The sequence below is a fragment of the Ochlerotatus camptorhynchus genome, unplaced genomic scaffold (genome assembly GCF_037179485.1).
Source record: "Ochlerotatus camptorhynchus isolate MF236.1 unplaced genomic scaffold, CSIRO-AGI_Acam_v1.1 ptg000379l, whole genome shotgun sequence".
NCBI lineage: Eukaryota > Metazoa > Arthropoda > Insecta > Diptera > Culicidae > Ochlerotatus > Ochlerotatus camptorhynchus.
The window spans coordinates 2,488,844-2,509,913 of NW_027040867.1; the positions used below are offsets into that span (position 1 = coordinate 2,488,844).

Consider the following 21,070-nt stretch of genomic DNA (forward strand, 5'->3'; position numbering starts at 1 on the left):
TACTGCGATATCTGAATACAACCGCTATACTCAAGGACATTCTAAGCCAACGAACAGAAGGATCATCACTGCTACAACTCTAGGGGCCCATAATGCACCCCTGGGGCAAAATGTCCATTTGTAGAAGAACAACGATAACTTTTCCTCAATTAAAGAAATGCAGTGAAGGATTTCTAAAAAATATATAGGGAACATTCAAAGGGACATCTGGCCAACATTCAAAGATAAGTTTGAGATAAAGTCCTAAGAAATTCTGACATTAATTCCACGGAATTTCTGTGGAGTGTGAGGATAATTCCGGGATTGTTTTTAATATGTAGTATTGATATTTGTTTGACATGCCATGTGAAAAGAACAATTATTCTTCGCAATGTTGAAGAGCAGAACACTAATGCTGATGATGATAATGATGATCAGAGTTGGTTTTAAATGCTATCTAACATGAAGCTTTAGTGTGATAATTTATAAGCTAGAGAATGGTCTTAGAAGAGGGTAGGTAGATAGTAGTTAGAGTGCGGCAGTTTGAAAATCGAATAGAAATTGAAAATGAGCGGAGGGCCATTAACGCGACGGTACATGTCAAACGCACACTGTACGATGTACGCGGAGATTTGAAGTATATCTTCAACTTTACAGGCAAAAAATGTGCGCCTGACTTTGCTCATATACTGTCTGCGGCTGTTCTAGCACAGACAAACAGACCTAACTCTGAAAAAGTTTTTCTTGAAAACATAGTATCTCAAAACATACACACAAAAAACAAAAATTGTTGCTATAAAAATAATGCAATTCCAAAATGAAAGTTTCCCAAATTTCGTTGTTTTAACTGTGAAAATTTTCAAAATGAAAGTTATACCTTTGGTTTGAAAGTTTTTCTTTCACTTTGGACTTGTGATTTTAAAAGTGCATTATGTTTTTATAAAAGTTGTTCAACTGTCAAAAATACCTGTTCATAGCAAAGTTTTTGGCAGCACTGAAGCTCTGAACCCAACTTTATTTGCCGCCAAAATTGAATTTGAGTGGACCAGACGAAGTAAAAAGCAAAAAAAGCATTTTACGGTGGAATCAGTGTACGAAAACTACCTCCAATCGATGCTGATGACATTTATGAATGTCTTCACCATTCTGCTGGATATTGCTACGGTGAGTGTTCCACTTTTGTGGTATGCAATGGTTGTGGCTTGTATTTCAAAGGTTGTATTTTTGTTTTTGTAGATTCCTTATCGTCAGTTCATGGAGAACAATGTTGCTCCAGCAGGAAGACGTCGTCAAGAATGCCATTTCCATGGAGTGATTTTGGGATAAGCACTCTTCGTAATCATCGCCTTCCTTTTGTTTATCGTCATTTTGAACGAGGAAAATTCCGAAAATGCCGTGGACCTGAGGTTGGACCGAATACCTTCTTTTGTTTCGGACCAAAATTTGCTCTGGTTCGGACCAAATTTGCTCTGGTAATTTTAACAATGTATGATTTTGTTTTTTGTTTATAAAATATATGAATAAACATTATTTTTATTTTTATAAATCATGTAAATATGAGTACCCAATTTTATTTAAATTTGGAAAACTATTAATCTGAAAATATTTCAAATTTGAGATAAAAACATATATTGTAACGACTCCTTTTGAACTGAAACAATTTCTACTTTATTTTAAAAACATTGATTTTCCTTTTGACAGTTCTACAATTTGATTCAAAAGCTTCAACTTTTAAATTTATCGAGGACGTAAACTTTTGATTTGACAGGTTACACATTTTTATGATGAATGCTTTGGACTTTCTACCAAAAAGAACCAACGAAAACTTTTAATTCTACCCATGGTATTTTTAATTTTAGTAACGATAATTTTTTGTGTGTAGGACCTCAGTAACAACATCTCTTAGCTTGCTTGCTAACTCGCAAACAATATTGCATAAAAGTTCTATACAATTTCTATGCCTTCTATTACGTCAAAGTGATCCGATGCCAGCGCTGTGGCGAGTAGTTCGCGGCAGTGTTGGAAAAGTTCGCGATATTTCACGAAGTTCACCAAGGGAAAAGTTCGCGAGTCATAGTGAGTTTTCGCGAACTTTTCCATCACTGGTTCGCGGAACTGATAATATTCAAATCAACCGTTAAATGCGTGAACGAAGATACACAATGAAGTGCTACGTCTGTTTGTCTGTGGTACTACGACGTTTCATCACTACCTAAAGCACCACGTTGCCGAAAGCATTTCCAGTCGATGGTGTGTTTTAATGCGTAGTCATCTCAGAGAGAAAGCAGTAGGGTGGTTGTTGCGTGCTGTACCATCATCAGCATTGTTGACGGCAGAGATCGAAATTTTCGCCTACTTGAGAAGAGAAACGTCATTTTTCACCTGCTAGGAGAAATAGAAGAGAATGTGAGAAGCGAGAGAATATTATACGCTCACAGCAGTTTTCGCGAGAAAAGCAACAACCATTTATTTTTTTCGGAGAGCATGAGCGGCAGATAAATCGTTTCTTTTCCAGTGAATTCTTGATGCCGATAATGATTTTTCACTTCTTTCATACACCTGAAAATTCACTTTCCGCACGCAAACGATGATCCGAAATTAAGAACCAAAACAACAGTTAGGGCTCATCCATAAGTTACGTAGAATCTGAGGAGTAATGGAGAGGGGGTTTCAACATTTGTAACGGACCATGCATAAGGTATAGAAAAAACGCTACGAAGGGGAGGGTCTAAAATTGGTAAGAAAATTGCATCGTCATTTATGGATGATCCTTATGATTTGACAGAAGGTATAAAAAGGAAATAAAAAATCTGCCGGACTGGTTAAAACCAATGAAATGCAAACAGGTGAGGCTATGTGAAATCGTTGTCCCTTTCGTTCTGCCGCTGTTTAAATGGATAACACAGTATGACCATAGAGGTAACTCTAAGACCACTGGGTCCCGAAGAAAATCATTGTTATTTTTGGCTCACTCAGTACCAGAACAACGGTCCCAAGCAGTCCCAAGCTATTTCACTCACCCCTGCATGTTCTGCATAAATCCACACACCCCTGATGTTATCTGTCAAACTTTCATAGCGAATCAAAACAAACATAGTGTAGTAATAGAATTTCAACTAGAATAGGGTACGTTAATCGTTTGCTTGGGACCAATAGGCTACTAAAGTGGTGAGCCAATTTAAAATCGTTAGTTTCGTATTGATTGTTGGTATGACGCCACACTCCGTCAACCATTTAATCAACGGAAGAACAAAAGAAACGGCGAATTCCCAAGCCTCAACTGTTTACATCACTTATTAGAGATGAACTAGCCTAAGGCTAAAAATCTCTTAAATAAAGAATTAAAAAAAAAAAAAAATGTTTACATCACATTGGGTTGGAACCGAACAATTTGGGGTGGTATTTTTTTTCGCTCTTGGTAGTTTTCAGAGCCAAATGTGTGATGAAAAAGTATTTTCGTTCGTTTTTGAAGAGAGATATTTTCGGTTTATGTATGAGAGAGGATAATGAATTATCGGTGAAAAAGGAGAGATGAAAATGTGAACGGTTCACAACTCAGCGAAAAGTAGCTTGAGGGAGGAAATGCTTATCGTGCAGCTGAGTGAGAATTTCTATCCCTGGTTGACGGCTACTCCCGCCTTGAGTTGTTACATTCAAAATGTTTTTATGTTACTTCATACGGAAGGTATGCAATTTTCAGAGTTGTTTGGAAATGCTATCTAACATGAAGCTTTAGTGTGATAATTCATTAGCTAGATAATGGTCTTAGAAGAGTGTAGGTAGATAGTTCCGTTGGAGTACGGCAGTATGCAAATTGAATAGAAGTTGAAAATGAGCGAAGGGTCATTAATGCGACGTTACAAAGTCAAACGCACACTTCTTTACCTAACCCGTACGATGACGCGGAGATTTGAAGTTTGTCTTATACCCCGTACAGACTATGGCTAATATCATGTTATATAGGTTGTCTTGCAATTTGCATTCATACATAGGATTTCCAGTAAAAACTAGATGTATGAGTGCTCATTGCAAGACAGCGTATATCACGTGATATACGCTGTAATGTGAACGGTATATAAAGCTTCATGTTAGATAGCATTTCCAACAAACTCTGAAAATCAAAAACTTCGCGGCCCATGTGTGTTTGCATGGGTTCGATATCCTACGTAGGTGTGGAAGCTGCCTTCCTGCACATTCGATTGCTGTCAATGGATGGCAATCGATGTCCGTCGGTGATTGGCACTAGGTTGCGGAACAGAGACCGACGTTAAATAAAAGAAAAACAGAAGCAGTGTTTAGGGTATCATCCAAACCACTTGTGGAAAAGTTCGAATATTGGGGCTATCGTACGTTTATGGTATTTGTTTATTATGGTGGCCAACGCAAACTAACACCATCTTTAGGTTGGGGAAAGTTTCCCCTATCCGATGATGCTGGTAATTTGCGTTCGATTAGCGGAGAAAGAATAACCAACGTTGTGTTTATAAAAGTTGATAATACCTTTTCAATTGTTGTTCTACAATATATTGAATTGGTTCCGCTTTTTGATGGATCGAAATTCTATCCGCCAGACTATAAATGTAGCGACTATATTTTACCCTGGGAAAGTCATCCGTCACGGTAACGTAAGCTATATCGTTTGTAGTGGTTACCATGGAACTATTTTCATTGTAGGACGGTATATTTAAAAGATAAAATCGAGTGCATTCCAGGCGGTGGGAAAAAGAACTAAACAGAAACCTTAAAAAATTGTTGTTTTGTATACCGAGCAACCTTGTCGAAGACCGTAGAGCTGTAGAAAATATGCCCCGGCTTTGAGATTTTGGTCACGCCACCAACCTAACTGCCCCAATTTTCTGTAATATGACAGTATATGTGAACGTTTTTATTTTTATTTTCATGTTATCAACTTGTATGATTTATTGCTTCAAGTTTTCAAAGCTTTAGTGTTATTTAATTAATTTCTTGATTTTTTAGGATATAATTGATGTCTCAGTGGATTAATTTGAACGTAGTTGAATAATCGCTTAATAAATGAAGAAAAGTCACTTTGACTATATGTTTAGTATTACTTCTGCGTGAAGTCAATGATTTACATAGTTGAAGATGCTAATTTCAAATAACAGACTGAAGTGGTAATTTTTATACGATAGATGGAGGAGATGAAAGTATAGAATTGATAGTTCCGTTAGAATACGGCAGTGTGAAAATTGCATATAGATAGTATACAGGGTGTTTGGTTCCGGGTTTTACATATTTTCAGGGTAGATAGGGCTCCTAAAGTTATGAAAAAATCCCCATGAAACATAGGGTCGGAAATGACTGCTAAGGGAGTTATTCAACATTTTATGTTTTTTTGTATTGCCAACTTTGGTTAGCTATATTTTTTTAATCTTAAATGGTTTTCTGATTTCAACATACCAAATGAAAGATTTAAGTCTTAGCTATCAATGCTCGTTAGTAAAGAACTCGATTAAAGTTAGTTATCATACATTAAAATTGAAAAGTTTGTTGAAAGTACCAAAAAAACTGGTGAAATTTCATACATTTGAGTGTTTCTAAGTTGAAAATTTTAGTTGTTCTACAAAACATTTTCCATGCAGTTCCCTAGATTTGTGCCTTTGGTAGTAACCTTGTAGGCTTTATGGTTTCTTCGTAATTATTGATTTAAAACAGCCATAAAAACTTGTGACGTTTTCTTAAAATGCGCTATAGTCACCCTATTCGTTCGTACGTTCGGCTGTTGCAGTGGACTAAGCACATGAAAATTTGGTAGAATGTTATAGTAATTGTTTAGCTACATTCTTAACTTTCGATTACCGCACAACTCCTGCGCCAAAAGAAAACATTACTGCGGAGATGTTTCGCGGTATCGAATATTGCTCAGTCTCAGCAGAAAACACAACGAGAGACACCGAATCGGCGAATTCTGATCGCGGAGGGAGAGAAGTAGGTAGTGGTAATAAGTCGATGTCTTTTTTATTTCATAGCACTCGCAGCCCAGCTGCGGTGCTGTTCCGATGGAGGAGTGTGGAGCTCCGCTGCTTCTGTATGCACACTTAGATTTTTTTTACAGGAGTTAGTATTTTTACTGGATTTTTGGATTACTGACTCGGTTAAAATTCAAATGACTGTTATTCGTAAAGATTGGATAAAATCGATTTTTTTTTATTTTTCATCATTACACGGGGTTAACAGAAGTTAGTCTGTAAATTTTCGTAACACATTTTTTCAACTTTAAATTTTTTTAAATTATTGTTACCAGTCACATAGTCACTATGAACGGGGTTCCAATTTCCTCGTCAAACCAAGCGAAATATATCAAAAAACGGTTAGATGATGCTGGAGCAATGGATTACAGCAAGAAGCACGTTTATGGTAGGTTGGAACTTCCTTCTAGTTGCGGTTAGTTACCCAATGTCGTACAGTGCCCAGCCAGGAATACAGAATTTGGGCTAGATTAGTACTTATTTATTTTTATTTATTTATTTCGTCAACCAACGTAGACTAGTACATATTAGAATACAGTTTTGTTTTCTTAAATTTATTTATTTATTTCGTCAACTTTGGACAAAAGGTTAAAAGTATATTTTTTTCTTTAATAAAAATTAAGCAGTGTCAGCTTTCCTTTTTTTATGAGTTATAATGCCTTATGGAGTAAAAATATTGTTTTAGTTTATGTCGAGACATTGTAAAGTCAATGGTTTCGCAGTATTGATTGTAAGAGGCCATCCTGCGGTTTAATGGCCCATATTTTGCATAATTTGTGCGATGATGTTTTATGGCAAATAAATTTCGATTTCGGAGTTGCCGAGTAGGTGCATGGAAATTTAATTTTGATAAAAGTTCTGTGGAGTCAATGCGTTGCGAAACGATATTGTTTGCAAATGAAACCATTGCATATTCACGACGCTCTTTTAATGTTTGTATGTTGCAGCGTGCTTCATATGATGGAAGAGGAAATGATGTCCAACCTAATTTACGAAGAGCGTATAGTAGAAATTGTTTTTGTACGGATTCTAATCTTTCTTCGTGCATGATTGAAAAAGGAGACCATACAATGCTGCAATATTCCAGTATTGACCTCACATAGGCGATATATAGTGTTTTAATTGTGTATGGAAAGTTATAGCAAAAGCGCTTGATAAAGCCTAGCATGTTATTTGCCCTGTGAATAATTGTGTTGTAATGGTCTATGAAAGTTAGTTTAGAGTCTAAGATAATTCCTAAATCCCTAACTCTTTCACATTTTTCTACATTTTGATTTCCTAGTGCAATTGAAATATTTGAAGTTGTTCTTTTCCTGCTAAATGATATTAAGTTACATTTTTTTTACATTCAATTCTAGTAGACTTTATTTGCACCATATGTACCATATGTAGAATATGTGTATTTCATTCCGGAATATATTGATGTCTTCTTCATTTCTTATTTCCAAAAAGAGCTTCATGTCGTCGGCATAAATAAGCAATTTAAGTTTTTTGAGAATGAAAGCAATGTCGTTTACGTATAGAATAAAAAGAAGAGGTCCCAAATGAGAGCCTTGGGGGACGCCTGAAGTGACTTGAATTGGACTCGATTTCTTTCCGTTGAATTTAATTATTTGTTGGCGGTTAGTTAAATATGATTCAAGCCATTTTAGGAGCCCTGACTCAAATCATATTTTTTGCAATTTAAAAGGTAGCATTGGTATGTCTATGCGATCAAATGCCTTGCTAAAGTCTGTATAGAGAGCTTCTACGTGGTTTCCATTATCCATGGCATTCAATGAATAGTCTATAAATTCAAGTAAATTTGTCGAGGTCGAGCGACCCTTGAACAAGCTGTGTTGCATGTCAGTAATTCTATTTTTGATTTGGAGAAATAATTTTTCGTTGACATTTGCCTCGAAAAGTTTAGGAATGCAAGAGATAATGGCTATACCACGATAATTACGTACGTCAGATTTTCGGCCAGATTTAAAGATAGGCACTAGGGATGAGCTTTTCCATGTTTTTGGGAAGGTTCCAGATTCCAGGGACATATTAAAAATCCAGAACAATGGAGCAGTGAGTTCCATTGCTAGACATTTAATAAATACTGAAGGAATTCCGTCAGGTCCAGGACCTTTTGAGGCGTCTAAATTTTTTAAAGCCTGCAAAATATCCTGCACTTGAAGTTGATTGAGGCCAATGTCCCTTGAAAATTCTGGAAAAAAAATGCAAAATAATCGCGGTCGCGATCTTCTTCAGAAAATGTCGTTTAGATTTCTTGAAAAAAAAATTGCAAATAGATTGCAGTTTTTTTTCCGAGCTATCACCGACATTTTCGTCGAGTTGCATCATTGAAGGAAAATTGTCAGATTTTAATTTGGTTTTTACGTAATTAAAGAAGTTCTTTGGACAGGACTTTATTTCATGTTCTGTTTTTGCATTATATTTTTCAAATGCAGTACTGATAGCTAAATTCAGTTGATCGCATATATCCAAATAAATTAATAAATTATTACTACTATTGTGTTTTTTTATAAATTTTATGTGCTTTTTGCTTCCGATTTTTCAAGTTTTTTATTTGTCTGTTATACCAGACTGGATTTTGTGTGTTTCTGTTGCGTCTTTTTTTTCTTCATAGGAATTTCTTCCGAAATTATTTCTGTTAAAATTTTGGCATTTCCTACATTCCTTAAAATGAATTGCCAATTGACACTGTTTAATTTAAATTTTATTTTTTCGTAGTCTGCTAATTTGTATTCAAAGACTTCTTCGTATTCGCAGTCGTTGGGTCTTTGGTTTTCATGCACAAATAAAGAATATTCAATTGCTGTGTGAAACGCTTCATTTTTCCACAGTGGATTTAGTGATTCGGTCACACAGAAATCTTCATAAATATTCGTTAGTAAAAAGTCCAAATAGCAATTTTGTTGGTTATGATATGGTTAATTTGGTTCAGTCCTAAATTAGCAGTTTTGTCAAAAATGAACTGCAATGTTTCATTATCCCCAACGACTGAGAGTAAGATACATTTATTTTCAGAGTCCAGAATGAAGTCAGCATTGCGTTGATTAAAGTCTCCATAGATGTGAACTTTAACCTCAGGAAGAAGCTCAGATAGAATTTGTTCAGCACTTTGGAAGAAGGCTTCATAAGTGCTTTTATGAGCATGGTCTGGTGGAAAATACACTGAGGCGAACACGTGCGTTTCACAGGCTGTGTGTGATTTCACCCAAATATGTTAAAATTCTGTAAATTTTGGTGTAATGATGAGTTCTGAGTTAAAATTGGTCGAAAGAGCTATAAGGACTCCACCGCCTGACTTCTTCTGAGTTGCATGAAAATTTCTGTCGTCTCTGAATACATTAAAGGCATTTCCAAAGATCTCTTCACTTTTCACGCTTTCGTCCCAGCTTGTTTCAGTTGCCAGAATGACCGAGAAGGATGAGCATAATAAATTTTGATAGATTTCCTTCATTTTAGCTGGGCTTTTCATGCGATTGAAATTTTGACAGTAAATCAAAATTTCAGTCGCATTCTGTTTATGTGAAGAAGTTGTTGGAAGTACGTCGGTTGATAAAATATTTTCATTATTATTATTATTTACACTTACATTTCCATTTTCTTCTGAAAGTGTCCGAAGAGTGTTGTCGTTTGATGAGGTTTCTTCCGAAGTGTGCGTCAATGTCGAGGAAAATTTTGGGTGCTGTAGAATTTATATGCGGCTTCCCGTGTGTGCTGCAGTCGTTGTGTGCGTTCACTAGATAAGAATGCACGGTGTGATTCCAGGTCTGCCAGGGCGTCAATGCGTGGGATTCCAAGTTCTTCGTGGACGTCCAGAAAAATTTCACGCAATAGTTGTGTGTCCGTTGGTAATCCTTCAGCTGCTAGCATTAAAGTTGAACTTGTTTTCGTTATTCCGCGGACACATACTGAAGGCGGTTGGTTATGCAGGAAAGACAGATAGGTTCGCACAGTATCCATGATTTTAGGGTTCCGCAGGCGTGCCTTCAAAAAGCGTCTGTCGCCGGCTGCAGATTGTTCCGTAAGCCTTACGACAGGCGGGCGCATAGGGTCTAGGAGTGGTGGGTCAGGTTTTTCTATGCGGTAAGGGTTAATAGTTTCCCCTTTTTGAAAATTTATAAATTTCGGTGTACTGTCTTTACTTGGTGGTCCTGAAAATTGTATGCGTGCTGCGGCTAATAATTCTTTGTCCAGGGGTAATGTCCATGTGATATTTCCATTCCCGTTGTTGTTGTTGTTGTTGTTGTTGTTGTTGTTGTTGTTGTTGTTGTTGTTGTTGTTGTTGTTGTTGTTGTTGTTGTTGTTGTTGTTGTTGTTGTTGTTGTTGTTGTTGTTGTTGTTGTTGTTGTTGTTGTTGTTGTTGTTGTTGTTGTTGTTGTTGTTGTTGTTGTTGTTGTTGTTGTTGTTGTTGTTGTTGTTGTTGTTGTTGTTGTTGTTGTTGTTGTTGTTGTTGTTGTTGTTGTTGTTGTTGTTGTTGTTGTTGTTGTTGTTGTTGTTGTTGTTGTTGTTGTTGTTGTTGTTGTTGTTGTTGTTGTTGTTGTTGTTGTTGTTGTTGTTGTTGTTGTTGTTGTTGTTGTTGTTGTTGTTGTTGTTGTTGTTGTTGTTGTTGTTGTTGTTGTTGTTGTTGTTGTTGTTGTTGTTGTTGTTGTTGTTGTTGTTGTTGTTGTTGTTGTTGTTGTTGTTGTTGTTGTTGTTGTTGTTGTTGTTGTTGTTGTTGTTGTTGTTGTTGTTGTTGTTGTTGTTGTTGTTGTTGTTGTTGTTGTTGTTGTTGTTGTTGTTGTTGTTGTTGTTGTTGTTGTTGTTGTTGTTGTTGTTGTTGTTGTTGTTGTTGTTGTTGTTGTTGTTGTTGTTGTTGTTGTTGTTGTTGTTGTTGTTGTTGTTGTTGTTGTTGTTGTTGTTGTTGTTGTTGTTGTTGTTGTTGTTGTTGTTAGATTAGAATAATTCTGATACTAAGCAGAATTTTTTTAGGTCAGCAGCAATGCGGTGATTCGTGTCCGTTTGAGAGTGGATTGCTTCCACAAGTTGCTCCTGTTGATGAAGCAGCTTCCTCACGTCGGCTTCCTTCCGTAAAATGTGCTGGCAGTTAGCACACATTGGCACCATGAATGCCGTGATAAAATGCTCCCGTTGTCGCTGTACTCCGACACAAGCAGCATGGTATTTTTTGTTGCAGAATTCGCACTTCCATAGAAAGCGGTCGTCGTTGATGCTGCATGATATTACACCACACGGCATAACTGCTTATGTTGTAAATATTCGACGAGATACGATATAAGGGACAAATGGCCAGCGAGACCCACACGCGTCGTTGTCGAAGTGTAAAAAAAAATATTTATATATATACAAATTACTTGCGGACCAAAATGCAAATGCGTCCGCGCCCGAAGACAGCTCGTGGCGAAAAAAAAGTACTACACGCAGTCGTTCGCTCACCAAAAAAGAATTGTCCAGGTTGTTGAAAACTCCTATGTGTTCCCTCGAAACTAGGGATCTAGATTTTATCTTGAAAAATTCAGTTTCTTTCAATTCTAAAAGAATAATACTCAAGCCGACTCGCTTATAGTTTTTTTGTGTAAGACTTTTACAATATAGACTTCTTTATTATGTTTTACGTTCATTTTCAATGAGATACAATAAATTAATATAAGTTAGCAAATGATACATACTATCCTGCCTTAACTGCGAACGCAAGGACTGTCTTATAAGTGTGCCGTCAAACAAAACCACCTATTTTTGATCAGTTGGGAATTAGGGGAGAGACTTTAACGCAAAATAATGACTCAAAGCAGCTAGCATTCTTTTTTTTTCAATTAAATACGAACGTTTATATTGCTCTAGCTACTAAGCTCGTCGAAAAACAATGTTCTTAAACTTGCGATGTAAATCCTATTCATAAGCTTGATCATTGCACTAAAAACTGGGAATAGATGCAGAAACTTAACACAATTCGAGACTGAAGGTCAGTATTTTAGAATATTTCTTGCTTCATGCTCTCTTTCCGGGACAATGCTATCTTGTTTCTGTACGCGTTTAGTTTTGGAACTTTTTCAATGAACGCGGTTTTAGCTGCTCGAAAAAACTTGTAAACGTCTATTAGGTTAGGTATTCTCCTTGCGTGCTTAACTCAATTACTTTTCCTGCGCAATTGGCCAAGGACGATGGAGTGAACTACAATGAATAAAGTCTACTACGTTTGAATCTGGTATGGTAGAACGTGTTCTCGCTAATGTTGTAACTATTAACAGATTGACAAAAATGGAAACGGATGCTAGTTGAGTAGTCGTGTTATCACGTTTCTTGTTTGTTTGCTAATCGCTATCTACAGAACAAATCTCAATTAACGCTGCTTTTAGTTGTTACTCCCAAACTGCTAGGGTACTGTTTTCTATTTGACGAGACATGTTCTAGTAATGGCCAATGTGCTTCTTTACTACAGATATTCTCCCGGACCGAACTTATCATCTACATTATCTGGTTGGCTATGGCTACTAAAATCTCTAGAATGCGGTTATTTCTCTTGTGGTGGACAGTAACTTTTACTTTTTTCGTTTCATTTGTGTCAGATGGAATAAGTTTATCGTTTATTTGTTTTTGTTCGGTTAATCAACTACGTTTGTCGCTACAACGAAAATTGTCGGGTAACGACGTGTTCCTTGGAAAGAAAACATTGCTTTTTTCGATCTTCCTTCCTTGCATTTTGTTCGAACTTTCTCACCTTTATTCGATCATAACAAGCCACTGTAAAAGCTGGTTAAAAATTAAAAACAAACGTATCAAGCGAAACGAAAACGAGGCACCCTGGATAAGAACGATTCGGCAAGAGCCGCATCTGCTTCGCCAGGGTACACTCATAAAAAGCGAAACAATTAACTAACTGAAAAACTTTCTGAATGTTTCACACGTTTTCTTCTATGGTTAACAATCAACAGTTATTATCAAACAATCAGATAAATGAGATTATTGATTTTCTACTAACTGTTACATTACACACACATGTTTCACGATTTTGTTTGCTTTTACTTTTACTTCGATCTCGTAAAAAGGGACGGTGATTAATTTATTCTTATTAGTGGCATCTTATATTTTGTATTCCAGCGAATCGAAAACTGATGGACTGTTACTTGGGAGTTGTTTTGTTTTGTAAGATTCGTTCGCTGTGTCTTTTTTTTTCGTACAGTTAGATTTAAATTCAGATTTCTTCTTAACTTTTAAAATAAATAAATGGCTCGGTGATTTTCTTCGTTACTTTTCCTTATTGTGTTCACAAATAAATTTGTTTTTTTTTTTTATCCTAGGTCTTAATCGGAATTTATTACTTTTTTGTCAGTTTATTTTGTTGGACGCTTCTGATTTGTTTCACTTAACATTGATTCATGATAGAAAAAAATATCCTTTTCCTAAACGTGAGGACAGAATTGTGATGTTTGCTTTTCGCTTTGTCACAGTAAATTTTTGTGATATTTTTTCCATACGGCAACAGTGTGTCGATAGGATGATGACAACTGGAAATTAATAACAAAAATCGAACCTAAACTGGGTTGGTAAAATTATTCGATCTAGAAGAGTTTATGTCTGTTTCCTCTAATATCTGATTCAAATCATGCACGTTGTATCGTCTAATCGGCAAACAAATCTTCTAAAAAGCGCGCATTTTAATTCCAAGGAATAGTCAATTTAATGCTTGATGTTACTGCTAAACCTAGTTTGCTTCAACAAGCTAATTTGATGCGGCTCTCTTTACTACCGGAAGCCGGCCAGCGATTACCAAAGTCCAAATCTAAGCTTCTAATAATGATTCACTATTAGTTATTATATTCTACATGAGCTACCACTACCAACTGCCACAGGGTGTATTAAAAAGCTACCAAATTTACACAGGTCATTCATAAGATACGGAACAGACTGTTCGGAACACCACGTTCAAAACTAATCTAGACGAAAAAATGTGAGCAGCGTGATGTTCCCATGTGACGCTGCTGGCATAAAAAATTGTTTCCGAAAAAGTACGAACGGAGCAAATATTTCTGTTAATTTTAGTCACTGTTCTAGATTCTAAAATAGATTTGGTCCAATTGTAAAATAGGATCTGAGAATGTTATCACTCTTCGCCCATGCAGTGTTGATTTTCAATCATCGATAATTTTACCATGAAACATGAATGACAAACCAAACGGAAACCATAAATGTAAAAAATGATCAACTTTATTGCACATGAATACAAACGAAAAAAAAAACGTTCTTCAAAATAAATATCTACAATTTTCCAATCTCATCAATAACATCATTGTTTGACAATAATAATATGCATGTTTGTCTGTAAGTAAATATTAGTTTTTCTCGTTGACTAAATCTACCTCGTGATCTCCTCAAGGGAAGCGACGAGTGAATTAAAAAGTTTGCATCTTGTTCATCGTTTCGCGCACAGCTTGCGTATCTTCTGTTTGCTGAAGACAGTGTTCAATCTTCCCCTTTTGTATCCCTAAACAAATAGCAATAGTAAACGGTTTGAATATTGTTAGCCACTGTTTCGAGTAGTAATATATTATAATCTTATCAAAATAAATTAACGATATACTTTCACACATTCGCCTTACTTCAAGTATGCACTTTCTTCTCTCGGGAAGACCCCGATATTTTTTTTTTCCCGCAACTCGACGTTTATCCTACAGTATTATTAAAAAATATATGCTTCTTCACACATTCGCACATTTAGTCTGGCTTACTACAGTAGTTCATTCGACCTGTGTATAGTACAAAAAAAAAAGAACAGGTGAGACAGCACCCACCTTGGATGTACTGCGGTAAACAATACAGAGCATACTAGGAAAACGAGAAAAACCCATTTTGATTGGATGGAAGGATTCGTATCCCCAAACCGTGGTGGCTTCCTTCTTCAAAAGGAAACCACGCAGAAGAGGAGTAAACAAAACAGAAAAAAGAAACGTCCTTTAGTGATGAAACTCAAAAAAAGTTGGACGATGTTCCCCGCCGGGAAGGCTGAGGACGGAGAGTTGGATCCTTACAGCTTCAGCAGAGTGTAAAGAAAGGCTAGGATCTTACGCTGTACGCTAACCTTATGTTAGAAGAATGCTTGGTTCGGATTGTTGCTGCTGTTGTTCGGATTTTGGTTGCTGCTGCGGGCGGGGACCCCGCGCGAGAAAGCCGACTTGCCGCCACCTCGAGCTGGCATCGCTGGTCGCCGGACGTGACGCATTTCGCTGTAAGTAGATGGAAAGTTTGAAATAATTATTACTCACGTCCTGCATAAAATTAGAACCCGAAAGTTTGATATGTCCCACGATAGGTTTTAGTCATCATTCGGAATTGGCCACTTCCCTGGGAACTGGAAGATAGGCCATTAATAAAACCACCATTCGTCAAGTATTGATTAATCATGAAGTTTGATATGTTGTTGTTTGATGGCTCGAGGATCTGTGCCTCATATCCGCCGAAGTTTGATATGTCGCACGATAGGTTTTAGTTCTTATCTGAAATACGCCACAAGCATGCTTGGCATGCACAGTTGTACACACCAACTGCTTATTTGTTAATAACTTTTCACTCAGTTGTTGAAATTTTATTTTCTTTAAAGTAATTGATAGATTACTATCATAGTCTACTGTAGACATGCAAAGAGCAGGTAAATCTTATCATTTCAACACCAATGAATTTTTACACTTAAAGTCCGAGATGTGCAGCGAGAATTTTTCACTTCATTTTTGTAACGCAAAATCAAATACAGTTTATTACTAGAATTAAAATCTCATGAGGTATCTATAACAAGCTTAAACTCTATTCTATCAACTGCTTCAAACAGAACTATGTTTCGTCAACTATGTGCAAAGTTATTAGCAAATGAGCAGTTCGTGAGCAAAACTGTGTATGCCAAGCATGGCCACAAGGCATCTTATCAGACCTTCAAAGACCAACCTGGTCTATACAAGGTGTAGAATTGTAGGCCTGAATCCAAGAAAGGAACAGCAACTTCATGCAAACGCTTATCCAGAAAGTGTTTACTCTGACGATTGAAAAAATAACATCGATTTTTTCTTCTGCTAATCATTTTATATTTAGCGTATTCGTTTATGCCAGTTCAATTTGGTATAAAATGGCAAAATTTTTGACTACGTTTTGAAATGACCGTTAGCTTAACAGTTCACAAAAATGTGTACAAACAAGCTTTTTTTGTGTTTATGCATACACTGGACATATCTAGATTAACAGGTCAAGAGGTACTGTCCGCATTTATCAGCGGACGGGGTTCCCGGCGAAGGAGGTTCCGCACTATTTCACTAGGAATTAAGATGCTGCCAACGGAATTTCCACAGAGCTTCGACAGAGTTTTCATGCGTTTTCGGCGGACGAGGTTCTGCACGATTTCAGTGATTTGGATGCGGGAGTTCCAGAAAGTTTCAATGATTTTTTCTAGCTTTCTCGATTGACGAGGTTCTGCTGATTTTGAAGCCGATTCTAGATGTTGCCAATGTAGGTTTTAGGAAATTTCGATTAGCGTTTTCTTCCGTTCTTGGCGAACCGAACACGGTTTCAGTGGCGATTTCTGATGCTGCCAGAGGAGGTTTCGGGGAATTTCAACGGAGTTTTCTTGAGTTCTCAGGGGAGGAGGCTTTATACGTTTTCGGTGGAGATTCCCGATGCTGCCATTGGTTCCAGTAGGTTTCACCAGGTTTCGTTGAAGATGTCTGATGCTGCCAAACGAGTCGAACAACAAAACAGGATAAATCCTTTCATGCATACATGCATGTATTGGTAGGAGCTGTCGCTTAGATCTACATGCAACAAAAATATACTGAGAAAATGTATTAAATTTTATTTTGATGGCTAAAAATCTATTTAATTTTTTAAATTATAATAAATGTATCACGATTGATCTGCCCGTAGGGTGTAAGTGATTTTGATTGATTCTCTTCGTCGTGCTCAACTTTTTGGCTCAGCTTTGGTACTATCTTCGGTTCCAAGCTAATCGATGCACCCCTCGAAACATAGGAAAATCCACGAACCCCTTATTTTATCTGTCAAACTTTCATAGCGAATCAAAACAAACATAGTGTAGTACTAGAATTTCGACTGGAATAGGGCACACTTATAGATGTACTTGAGACCAATAGGCTGGTCAAGTAGTGAGCCAATTTTAAATCGTTAGTTTCCAACCGGTGATAATACCCTATTCCCAAGGAAGTCGAGAAGTTTTCCAACCTGAAGAATTCTTTGAGTGGACCGGAATGAGAACACAGCCACCTCCAGCATGACCTTAATTCTAGCTGTGCTCCTTTATCCACAAATCTAAGATACCATCAGACTTTTGGAACAAATATGTTTTCTTCAGACCTAACCAACAGATTCCAAATTGGTAACCATGCTCCCAAACTTGGTGAGAGCGGAAGCGAGAGAAGATTCCAATTCTAAATTAATGGCGGCAAGCTCCAACTCAGATTAACTTTTAATACAGTCCCTGTTTGTAAAATATGCTAATTTTGGATCGACAATACCGGTTATTTATTTTGAAGTTCGTTCGACAGCATTATGAACGCAAGCCTTTGATATCGTTTATGTTTTTTGCTATACATTGATGAGTTTCATAAAGGTGTCGTATGCAAATTAAGACCAACAGTTGAAAAGGCCTCAACTTCATTTTGTAAACAAAGTTTGTAAGGCCATTTTCTTGCCAACCGAAACCTACATTCGCAAACCTAAAGCACAATTGGGTAGAGGAGAATTTCGGCAAACATACTTTTGAACATAAAAACCAATAAATGATCCATAAAATATTGGAAAACGTTCCATAAAAAACATCCAAATGTTCCATAAAACTTCGGAGAAAATCCTTAAAAAAGTGTGAATGATCCATAAAAAACATCAATATGATCCATATTTAATGTAAAATTTAGCAACACAATTGTAAAAATGTACCGCTAAATTTCTAAGGAATGAGCATTGAAATTGTACGAATTACCCATAAACATAATGCAATTGATCCATAATACATTCAGCAGTGAACCTTAAACTAAAGAAAGTGATCCATAGAAAATCATGTTTGCGCACTTAAAAATATAGCCATGTTCGTATTAATTAATTTAATTTAATGAAATCAACTTCCTCAGAGCAGTCTCGTTATGGACAGTTGGAAGCTGAAATAGGTTTTATTAAACTAATATAAAATCAAAATCAATCTTAATGCTTATAAGGTGGCAAAAGGAACCAAGAAGTCTGTCTCAAATAAACCACCTAGCAGAAATAATAGAGTGAGGAGTGATGCCGCAACCGAATCTGGAAAAGGAAGTACCAATGTGGTCAGCCTGGAAGAATCCCTAGACCAGTTGCTGCAGGAGAAAAGCGCAAATAAGAAAGCGCTGGAGGAAGAGAAACTCCTCCATGAAAAGCGATATGAGGCTGAGTGGGAGGAACAAATTGTAGGTTACCAGATTTTAGGATCAAATTGTAGTATCTAGATTAAGCAAATATAGGGTTATTAAATTCAATATTTGCACGAATTCCACCTCCAACTAACCTACTTCAGTAGTTACATAGAGGTAACTTTAAGACCAGAAGGTCCCGAAGAACTGTGCTCAACTTTTTAGCTAAGCTCTGGTACTATCTTCGGTCCCAAGCTTATCGATGCACCCCTATAAAACACGAGAAAATTCACGAACCCCTCATTTTAGCTGTCAAACTTTCATAGCGAATCAAATCAAACATTGTGTAGTACTAGAATTTTGACTAGAATGGGGTACGTTAATCGATTTGTTTGGGACCAATAGGCGAGTCAAGTAGTTAGCCAATAAAAAATCGTTAGTTTCGTATTGATTGTTGGTAGCTAGTTCACTACAAATACAATTTAATTAAACGATTGGTTATTAACAAATTTAGGCAATTAAAATAATTTAGCTGTAAAACGTTTTTTAGATGGTTTGGAACTGTATCTTCTTTTCCTCTTTTTTTTCTCGTTCATACTCCGACCTATCTAAGGTTTGGTTCAACGGAACTGTGAGTTCACAGTTCCGTTGAACCAAACCTGACGTCTGTCATTTCTGACAGTGACCGTTACCGTAGCTCTCTGAATCTCCCACAGGGTTGTCACTGGGTTTGGCGGTACAGGGTTATCCCGATATTCCGAACAGCCATGTTCCATAAATTAGACGTATATTATTCACGTTTTGGACACTGTATTATTAATTTTGATCCATAAACCATGAAAAATTGCTCCATTACTGCTTAACTACTTAGATTTACTGTCCTGCCGTGTTTTTAGGTAGAAGAGCGGAGCGATGGTCAAGCGTCTAGAATTAGCTTCCAAAAGAAGCTTCTATAATAATCTTCTTAAGAAAAAATGAAAAAAAAAATGTTAATTTTATGGATCATACCTAGGGTAGGTGTTCCAGTTGTTGGTAGACGTGCTTATTTTGATGTGTTCCAATTATAGTCTATATCTCGATCTATATACATATGTATGTTTTTTTTAATTTGATCAATAAACCTTGGAAAATTGCTACATTACTGCGTAGCTACTCAGATTTACTGTTCTGCCCGTGTTTTTTTTTTGTCAGAAGAGCAGAACGATGGGCGAGCGTCTAGAATAAGCTTCTTAAAAAGTTTCTAAATGAAGCTTCCATAGGAAACGTCTTAAGAATATTATTATAGAATCTTCTTTTGGAAGCTAATTCTAGACGCTTGCCCGTCGCTTCGCACATCTACCTTAAATACACGGGCAGGACAGTAAATTTAAGTAGATAAGCAGTGGATCAATTTTTCAAGGTTTATGGATCAAAATTTTAAAAATAGTGTCCTAAACATGAATAATATACGACTAATTTATGGATCATGCCTATATTTTTAAGTGTGCAAACTTGATTTTTTATGGATCACTTTTTAGTTTAAGGTTCATTGCTGAATGTTTTATGGATCAATTGCAATATGTTTATGGGTAATTCGTACAATTCCAATGCTCATTATTTAGAAATTTAGTGGTACATTTTTACAATTGTGTTGCTAAATTTCAAATAAAATATTGATAATATTGATATTTTTTATGGATCATCCACACTTTTTTAGGGTTTTTCTCCGATGTTTTATGGATCATTTGGATGTTTTTAATGGAACGTTTTTCAATATTTTATGGATCGTTTTATCAATTCTAAAGGTGCAAAGTTAGGGCTGCCGAGAATTTCCCCTACCTGTTAATTTTGTTGATTTGCTTTGGCGGACTTCGGTTCGCGAAAAAAATGGCCTTACAAGGCTTGTTTACAAAATGAAGTTGAGGCCTTTTCAACTGTTGGTCTTGATTTTCATACGACACCTTTATGAAACTCATCAATTTATAGCAAAAAACATAAACATGCTCCCTCAAATGTTTGTTTATTTTTCATGTAAAATAAATTTAATTTAGTAAAACAAACAATTAAATTTATTTATTTTTTGCAATGTTGCAATTGTTTGATTTACCTGTAGCTAAAATAGACAGGGTGGCCAGTGACTTGTCATTTTGAAATTCCCGGGTTTTTCAAGGTTTTCCCTGTTCAAATCATAGAAATTTTTCGGTTGTTAATATTCAACAAAAAACGAAATTATACGCATTTTTTGTAACGCATTTTCCGTATGTGGGAAAAATAAAAGCAAAATCACAGAAAGTATTTTCTACAGCTAAAAAAAAAATCTACTCTATGAGTCACTTTATGTATTCTAAATACGAGATAGATAAAAATCTAATTCTAACACTTTTTAAACTCGATACATCTTATGATTTTAAAGCCCTAGTGAGAAACCGTGAGAAAAAAGAAGAATTCCAAGAGAATTATGATAATAATTCAAAAAGACACAGAGTTTTAAGAGTGTTCTGGCGATAATTAAAACCCTAGTGTGAAAGATTCATCACAGAGCTCCAACAAAATTTATTGCTAATAATTAAAAAGAAATTTGTTTATTTGTTATGTTTGCATCAACAGACTAGAAATAGTCCCAATGGTGTGTTGTAAAAAAAAGTACAGATTATACAGACTACGTATAGTACAGTTACTACAGTTACAAACGAAAATAGCTAGGAAAGCATTGTCAAGTTACTAAAAATGTATAAGTCTTAAATTTTA

General features: G+C 36.2%; 1 protein-coding gene across 1 annotated transcript in view; it reads right to left on the reverse strand.

The window, feature by feature from the left end:
- Window positions 1–11,767: 11,767 nt before the first annotated feature.
- BicD (protein bicaudal D) overlaps window positions 11,768–21,070 on the reverse strand; it is a 61,441-nt gene continuing 52,138 nt past the window's right edge. Inside the window, exon 10 of the mRNA XM_065232906.1 lies at window positions 11,768–15,190. Within this exon, the coding sequence (XP_065088978.1) occupies window positions 15,052–15,190 (139 nt within the window). The 3' untranslated portion in view covers window positions 11,768–15,051. The remainder of the gene's footprint in view (window positions 15,191–21,070) is intronic.